The 9,220-nt window shown below is 45.2% G+C and overlaps 1 protein-coding gene across 2 annotated transcripts in view; it reads left to right on the top strand.

The window, feature by feature from the left end:
• Positions 1–3,299: 3,299 nt before the first annotated feature.
• Positions 3,300–9,220, top strand: part of SPOCK3 (SPARC (osteonectin), cwcv and kazal like domains proteoglycan 3) — a 213,172-nt gene continuing 207,251 nt past the window's right edge. For both annotated transcript variants that reach the window (XM_055797783.1, XM_055797782.1), the window contains exons 1-2: positions 3,300–3,395; positions 3,551–3,724. In XM_055797783.1, the coding sequence (XP_055653758.1) occupies positions 3,551–3,724 (174 nt within the window). In that variant the 5' untranslated portion in view covers positions 3,300–3,395. The remainder of the gene's footprint in view (positions 3,396–3,550; positions 3,725–9,220) is intronic.

Here is a 9,220-nt window from a genome sequence, read left to right as displayed (position 1 = left end):
TTTGTGTGCTTGAATAAATGGAATTACCAACTTGTGTAAAGTCCTTGATCAGAATGAGGCTCTTAAACCAATTATGTGGAGATCAGAGTGCTTAAAATTATAAGAAATACATTTAGAATTATTAAAGGCTTCAAATAGCTTGGTTCAGGCAAAATTACATATAATTGATCATTTAGTATGTGTTGTCAGTAGGAACTGCAGTCATAGGTGTGGAAGATCACTTTTTAGATAAATCACAGTGAAACTTTTCTAAACCCCAAGCCATACCACAGGCTCCCTTTTCTAAGGATTTTTACTGAACGCAAATCCCAGGCAATTTTATTCCTCTTCTCTAAGTATGGGAACATACACCGTGTCTTGGTTTCAGCTGGGATATTTTTCTTTTTAGTAGTTAGTGCAGTGCTGCATTTTGGCTGTGATGTGAGAACAATGTTGATAACCGCACTGATGTTTTTAGGTGTTGCTGGACTTTTCAGTTCCTTGGGCCCTGCCAGCCAGAGGGCTGGGGGGCCACAGGACACCGGGAGGGGACACAGCAGGGACAGGTGACCCAAGCTAGCCAAAGAGGTATTCCATACCATGGGACGTCATGCTGAGTATATAAGCTGGGGGAAGGAGGAGGAAGGGGGAGACATTTGGCGTTACGGCGACTGTCTTCCCGAGTAACCGTTACGCGTGATGGAGCCCGGCTTTCCTGGGGGTGGCCGAACACCTGCCTGCCCATGGGAAGTGGGGAATGAATTCCCTGCTTTGCTTTGCTTGCCTGTGCAGCTTTTGCTTTACCTATTAAATTGTTCTTATCTCAACCCTTGAGTTTTACATTCCGATCCTCCTTGCCATCCGTTTAGGTGGGAGGGAGTGAGCAAGTGGCTGCGTGGGGCTTGGCTGCTGGATGGGGTTAAACCACGACACACCGTAAGTTAAAAGTACTGAATGATATTATCTGGATGAAAATGTGAAACACAGATGAAGCAAAATCATAATAGATTACCTTGATTGCTAGGTAAGTCAAACCACAAATTCAGGGATGTGGATGTTTTTAAAAAGGTTTAAATAAGTGATTCTAAAAAAAATATATTAAAATATCATTAGCTTTATAGAGAAATTTCTTCTTTGCCAAAGGGCAAAGTGATTTATAGGAAATTAACATTAAGACTGACAAATACAAACTGGATTGTCAGAAAATGATTGTATAAGGGACTGACTTTATAACCTGTCCTGAGAATAACGTGATTTTTATTGATTCTGATTTAGCCTCTGTGCAGTCCCTCCATCCCTTTGCTTTGAATGCTGAGATTCATTTATTACAGAATATAATATCATTCTGGATAGGTAGCATTTTCAGAGTTGGGCACATAAATCCTAATCTGGCAATCACCCTCTGTATCTGTCAGACTGGTGACAAGATTCTCATTGATTTTAGTGATACAGGTTTAGGAACAAAATGGCATGTATTATGCAGTGTAAGGTGCAGGTTAGTGGATTTAATTCATACTTTACTATCTCTCTGTAGATAAAATTTATAACCAAACTGAAAACTTGCTAAGATCAGTCACAACTTCATATTCACTTCTCTTTTTGTATTAGTGGCATTTTTCTGCTTATCGGATCTTAGAATCTCTTGATGGACTTGGCAGTAGTTTCATGTCTGAAAGTAGATCTCAGTTTTTACCATGGACAATTCTTTTGGATACTACCCTAGGAGTGTTGTTTTCTCTTAACATATTTAGCAACCTTGTGATGCATTAGCCTTAGTTAACAGCCAAGCTTCCACCCAGCAGCTTGCCACCTCCCCACCAGTAGGTCAGGGGGAATGAGAAAGCTCATGGGTTAAGATAAAAGCAGGGATATTGCTTACCAATTACTGTTGCTGACAAAACAGACTTGACTTGGAGAAGATTAATTTGTTAGTGAAAATTAAAATGTAATTGCAGATTTTTATAGTGGGAAACAAGAAGATACATGTTAAAACAGCACCTTTTGTCTCCCCCTTCCCAGGCTCAACTTCATTCCAGACTCCTCTCCCTGACCAGCACAGGGGGAATTGAGGGAAGGTACAGTCAGTATGTAATGTTTTTTTTTTTTTTTCACTGCTCCTTCATGGCTTCTCCATGGCTGTAGTCCAGGAAAATGTGCCCCGGGGTGTGCTCACCACAGTTCCTTTGGGCATATCCATTTGCTCTGGTGTGGGTCTTCCAGGTGCTGCAGTGCTCTACCATTGGGCATCTCATCCTCTCTTTCTGACCCTGGTGCTTCCTCTTGTTTCTTACTGCTTTTGTTCCCACCTCCTCTCTCACAGCATTTTCTGCCCTTTCTTAGCTATGCTTTCATAGATACCACCAGCTTTGCTGATGTGCTCAGCGGCGACTGCAGTGCCTGCACTGTGTAGCTGGCAGGAACCAGCTGTCCCCAACACGGGGCAGCCCCATACCTCTTCCCACAGAGGCCACCCTTGCAGTCCCCGTCTCCCTCCCGCTACCATGTGCTACCTTGCAGCATGCAGCCAGTAGAAACCTAAAGAGCAGAGTGTTACTCAAGTCCAGGGAATAAAGTTAACATTACAAAATTAGATGAATTAGGTCAACTGGATGGCAGATGGAGTTTGAAATTAAATACGGAATCAGCTATGCTGGAAAGGTAATTGAACTATTTATGCACCTTGCTCATTTCTGTATTAAATTTAACTAATTTGGGAAAGAAACTGGATGTCACTGAATGACTTGAGTTAACACACAGCTGCAGTTTAAAAGACAAAAAGCCAGAAAGGGGGAAAAGCACATGATTCCTACAAGAGGGAATATCACAGGCGGCATTACAATGAAGGCGTGTACCTAAATCAGCATTCAGGGGCGATGGGAGCTGGCGTGTCGCCTTTTCCCTAAGGTACAGGAAGTTTTATCTTGAAATTACTGGGAGTCGTGAAAGCCTGTATCCTGCAAGGGATTTTCGCAGACTTAACTTGGGGTACGGGGTGCCAACACGGCGGTAGAAAAGTTCTAGCGGCTTCCACCCCCACCTGGAGGTGCCGGCGGCACGGCGCGGCTCTGGCGGGGCTACGAGGGGCGCGACGAGGGCGGCCCGTGCGACCGGTCCCGCTGCCGTGGCGGCGGCGGAGATGGAGGGTCGAGGCCGAGGCCAAGCACCGCCCGGCGGGGCTCACCTCGAGACAGGGCGCTCCGGCGGAGGTCGCGGCTCGCGCCGCCCGCCCGCGGGCCGCTAGCCTCGGCGCAGCGTCGCCGCCGGCAGCGCGCGGAGCGGCACGGGGGCGGGGCGGGGCGGGGCGGGGCGAAGGGCGGGCGGAGCGCGCGGCGCGGAGCGGCCGGCTGCAGACGGCGGCGCGTGCGGGGAGGGAGCGGCCCGCGGCCAGGAGCGGGGTTGGGGGGCTTGCAGCAAAGGTGAGGGGCTGGGCAGCCTCCCTTTTCCCTGACCCCCGTGCCCCTTGCCCGAGGGGCCCGCTGCAGGCGGTTGTCCCGGGCCCCTGTCGGCAGCCCCCGGCTGGGGTTCGGCGCTGCTGTGGGTGACCCCCTTCTCCGTCTCTTCTCTCGCCCAGATGCTCAAGGTAGCAGCCTTCGTGTGCGTGTGCGCGGCAGCCTGGTGCAGCCCGGCGCTGGCGGCGGCGGCTGGGGGCAGGCCGGACAGCGGCAATTTTATGGACGATAAACAATGGCTCACGACCATCTCCCAGTACGACAAGGAGGTCGGGCAGTGGAACAAATTCCGAGACGTAAGTTCAACCTTTCCACGCCGCCGGCCGGCAGCCGCGCCCGGCCCGCTCCCGTGGCGGCTGGCGGGTTGGTGCCGCTCGCGGAGGGCACCCTTGCGGGCAGCCGGTGCTGGAGTGCAGCCTCAGCTTCCCGCCCCCCCCCCCGCCCCTTCTCCCCGAATTTTAATTCGTATTTTAATTCCCGGCGGCGCCTCGCCGGGAGGAGGGAGGTCTCACCGGGCAGCTCCTGGTGCGCTGCCGCCGCTGAGCGGCGGGGACCGACCGGCTCGCACCCCCAGTGCCCAGCGAGCCGGGCCGCGGGAGCCGCTTCCCGCCCTGCGGGTCGCCAGCCGTTACGAGGGGGCGGTTGGCGGAGGGGGAGTTGCGGTTGTCCTCCTCACCCCCCGCCCCGCCCTGCCCTGGCTCCCCGCCCTGCAGCGGGAGCGGCGGTGGCTGCGGGAAGGGCTGCGGTGGGGGCGCGCCGCGGCCGCTGGGCTCCCTTCCCCGCCGGAGCGGGGCGAGGCGGGCCCGGGGCGGGGGGCAGGGGGCTCGGCCGGCGCCGCTGTGCAAGCGCCGCCCGGGGCAGGGCCCTTGCCACCTGGGAGCGTGCGCCGGGCGAGGCCGCCCGCTCTCACCTTGCCGATGTCGGAGGTGCGGGGAGGGCGGGCTGGGGGGCGAGGGGGCGGCGGGCACGGCCCGGGGGCGGCGGGAGACAGGGGGGCTGTGGGCACGGCCCGGGGGCGGCGGGGGGACAGGTAGGCAGCGGGCACGGCCCGGGGGCGGAGGGGGCCAGTCCGCCCAGCGAGGCGGCGAGTTGTGCCGGCGGTGCGGCCGGGCTGCCGCGCACCGGGTGCGTGAGCGCCAGCGCCGGTCTGACCCGAATCTCGTCAGTTACGAAACCTGCTGCTGTGAGGTGGCTCTCGTGCTCCGGAGTGCCGTGCTTTTGCACTTGGTTTGTGCTCTGTCGCAAGTTGAGTGAAACCCAATCGATTTAAAAAAGTCTTTCACATTTTATTCAACGAAAAGCATTTTCCTTGCCATTGCAATGTGTTGCATTTTTTAGTGTTGCTTTTAAAAATCGGAGTTCTAAGCATGCAAAACAATTTTCTATTTAGCTTTATTATATTGCTTACTGGATTTCTTTGATTTGGTGTAAAGCATTTATTTGGTTTGTAACTTCCAAGTCAACAGGTTTCTTGTGCTGCAGCTTGCTAGAGACCATGGTTTGCTATGGCAAACTGAAGTAAAAATCTCCAGTGTTTTGAGAGCCGTAGTGTACCTGTGATGCATGTATTTTCTAACTTCGTGTATATGTTGTTTGTTGGATGCAGACTTGGCTATTTATGTTAAGCAACTAGGAAAGAAGAGCTGCAGTTAGAGTTGCAGAGGAACTTATTTCCCCCTTAGTTTCTATTAAACAGCATAATTTAAGTGTTTGAGAACATTCAGATTAGTATGCGGATGTTTTTATTTGCTTTGAATATCTTAAAAATCTATGTTCATGTAAAAAAAAAACCCCAACTTTGTTTGAGGTACTGTACTTTGGGACCTGTGATTCTGAAAAAAAATAAATACACAGCACTGTATAAATGTTTTAGGATGACAGGGTGCAGCTAGAAAACTCCAAAATAAGTACATCAGTTATGTTTTATAATTGGGCAAAGTCATATATGTAAGGACTACCCTGCAAGGCTGAAGAAGCTAAGTGCTCTCTAATGCCTGTCTCCTGGGTGTCCGCTGACATATACTGTAATGTTGGATATTAGCCAGATAATTTATTCTGTGACAAGTAGGTGTCCCCAAGGGTTTTAAGAGTGACTGCTTTGAGGAAGTACTGCATACTGATTTTTCCGAGGCAATTTATAAATATGATGGCTTATTTTTACACTGTTTAAGTTTTATAAAGCTGGTACCTCAGTGAGGAATATGCTCGTATTTCTTGTGCAAAAAGCTTATATCCTATGGATTGGTACTTGATATGGAATATTTATGGATGGTCCTAATACTTTAGAAGGCACTCCTTTTAAAGTGTGAATGGTTTTCAGTAATTCATAAGATATACTTGTAAAAAAATAAAAATTATGAGTTAATCTACCTGCACAAGAATGCATTAGGAGATAAATATAACAAGGTGAATAAGTTTTGTTAACATCCTACAGTTTTATATAACGAGTAAATTTACTTGTATGACTGTAATTTGTTGGTTTTGAAATTGTGATTAGCAGTTTAATTAATTATTCAAACGTTGCCTGCTGTTAAGGAACAGCACAACTGCATTTTAAACATATGTATGGGTAAGTTGTCTTGTGGAGCTAAAATCAAAATAAAGGTATGCAAGACCTGTGTTTGTAACTTAATTCGCTGGTCAGAGAGTAGCATACTTTTTGCAGGCTTTAAATACCCTACAGATGTAAGGGTGAGATGGAATTCTGGTGTGAAAAGAAGTATTTAAAGGCTTAACTTAAGACTTAACTGACAGGACTGATTAATGTGCAAGATAATGACCCTGACTTCTGCCTCATTGGCTGTTTCTTAAGAGTTTTAGATCACAGAGAGGAAGAAGGTAGTCAGTCATTCAGAAAGGGAACCCTTACAAAACCTAATAAACCAGGATACGATATTTTATTAAAAAAAACAACCTGAAACAAACCTACACACACACACCCCCCCCCAAAATCTAACTGGCTTAATGTCCTCTAAATTGTCAAATTTGTCAGTAAAGACTGTTATCAATGTGATAGTATTAGCTAAGATCTTTTCAGTACTTTGTACATGCAAAAACGTAACTGACTCCTCAGTTCTTTTGGAAGATCTTCATCGTTCTGGCAAATCTGTTGAAAATAATGAAAAATACCTAGGCAAGAACTGTGCCTTAAAGTGGAACAGTGGGAAGCTAGGTGCTCTGTTAGAGACTATCCTCTCCCATCTTTTCCTTGTGTAAAAATTGAAAATGGGCTGTTCTTGAATAGGAGACTTCCCATCTTAAAGATGAGGGTGTGGGGGGAAGTGTATTCTTCATATGTCAATTACCAACTCTGTCAACTTGTATGTGTGAATCAAACATTCTGGGTTACCTACATGGATATGTTTACTTTTTGCCTGTAGTAGCTGGGGAGGAAGGGTTTTCAAGCCAGTCTTAGTGCTGCTGCAGTCCAGTTGCTGGGTAGCTGCAGCTCTTACGTCTGTCACTAAAATAAGTCTCAGGGTTGATGTGTGTGTTAAGGTTTTTCAAGCTGCTTGGTTAGCCTGCTTCAGCAGCCAGTGGTGTCACGCTCCTGGGATGTCCTAGCCCATGAGTACATATCCTTTATTTATTTCATGCTTGGGAACCGAGGTTCTTTAGTAGATACTAAATTAGGGGAATCTTCTTCATTCATATTTTATTATATTTATAGTGTTTTGTGCTAATGGTCTTGTCTACAATGGCTGCACCAGACATTTGATGAAGATCTATAAATAAACTGGAGCTTGTCTGAAATGAAGGTTATTCTTTTAAAAAAATTGGATAACAGCATTACATTTATACTTTCCTACATAGAATATCCTAGATCTTATGTATCAAACCTGCATTCCTCATAATGCTGTAAATATGTGGAGAAAAAAAGAAAGGGAATAATTCTTTATTCTCTTTATGACTTGTTTTCAAATAATGATATTGGTTTTGATCCTAGAATGGAACATAATGGCTTTGTTATTTATAATCACTTTGCCTTTTTATGTGGTCTTTACAGCCAGTTGTACAAAATTTCACAAAACTGTCTGTTGTATTGTTATCTGAAAGCCTTTCAGAAACTTTAAGTTTTATTTTGTAAAATTCCATGAAGCAGCATTCTTTGGAGTAACTCATTTTAGTTATTGACGTTTGCAAATTGTGTCCTGTCCATTTGTGTTCATTAAAAGGACACTATAATAAATGTATTTTATATGGTAAATTTTACTTGCTGCTTGAGGAGAGTTATTTGTGACCGAACTTGCTTGTTCGTGACTTTTACTTGTTCTTTTCAAAGAATTCTTAATTTAAGCAATTCCTGAGCAAACTTAAGATGCATCAGGAACTTTGTAGTGGAAAATACTTGCAGTACTATATAAATAAACTCTGCACGATTCAACTATGGCATAGCATTGTTATGAAATGATATGGTCAGTTGATCAGTGTCAACAGTTGCATCATATCACAGTGTTACCATCATCCTACCATATTAATAAAGTTGTCAAAGGTAAACAAGGTAGAACAAAAATCAAGCAAAGATCTTAAAACCTATCAGCTGTGAAGGGGGAGTTTGCACTGGTAATACCACTTTTTGCTGTGCTTCACTACGAAGTGTTTTCCCATTGACCATAAAGTGTACTGCTTTCTAAAACATTTGGCAAGTTTGGGCCGCTTATGTTGGCCTCCCAAATGAGTCTTTTGGAGATACTTGAAGAATGTGTGTTTTCAACATTAGTGAAATCTAAATCTCTGTGTTTGGAAAGGAGATGAATCAAATACTAGGTCTCCATACCAATTTAATATTTGCCAATATTAGTAATTCTCTTGTCTGTTTGGAGGTTTAAGGCTTCTCAAAAACAAGCACCTCCCTGCACCACTGCTAAACTCTCCACCAACTGTACACCTGGTGTTTCTTTACTGTTGTGAGCAGAACACCTCTGTCCAGCTGTACATCTACACAACTGCATCTCTGTACAACTAAGAGGAAGCCAAAGGCTGTTTTAAAAAGGATTAGTCATCACAAGTTTTTTGCACTTTATTGTGTCGTCACCATGTAAATATTTGGAAAGTTATCGTGTTTCCAGAATCAAGTGCTGATAACCTTATTTGAGGAGGAGAAGGACTTCTGTTCAACAATTTTTTTGCACTGGGCTAGAATCCCTTCTAGGTTATGGAAGATCGTGAATGTACTTGAGAGGAGGTCAGTATTTAGGATTGAATAGTACAGCACTCGTCAGTCTTTTTGCACTAATGTGAACTCATCAGCTGTGAAAATAGGTCCGGTAGGCTTATTTGCCCAGTACCTCTTATGGTTCAGGGTAAATAAACCATATCTCTTTTCTTATTAGTGGCTAGGGCAGCTCTTTTACTGCATACATGATGTTGTGATAGAAAGTTATAATTACAGTATCAGGAAAAAAAAGAAATTACAGAACAGGAAGTATGAACTTCATCATTACGTTGTCCTAGGCCTAAGTTAAAGCAAGAATTTGCTAATAAGTTAAAGTTATTTTTTCAGTTAGGGCATTGAATTTGTTTTCCACATGCCAGTTTGTTACTTGAAGCTTGTTACTGGCTAGTCTAAAGTGGTACCAGTCTTTCAGTCTTTCTCTCTCCTTTTTTTTTTTTTTTTAATAATTACTTATTTTGTATGATCTTAGTTTTATTAATATGGTGAAGGAAGAAAAATTTTGAAAGCTAGGAGATCTGGCAGAAAGTATGAGTATTTTGTACCTACACCTATAGTTAATGCTTTTGAAATGAAAATAATAAATACTTAACCACTGTCTTTTGAACTGTGAAATGCA

The sequence above is a fragment of the Falco peregrinus genome, chromosome 2, assembly GCF_023634155.1.
Source record: "Falco peregrinus isolate bFalPer1 chromosome 2, bFalPer1.pri, whole genome shotgun sequence".
Classification (NCBI taxonomy): Eukaryota; Metazoa; Chordata; class Aves; order Falconiformes; family Falconidae; genus Falco; species Falco peregrinus.
This window is presented reverse-complemented; position numbering and strand designations above follow the sequence as displayed.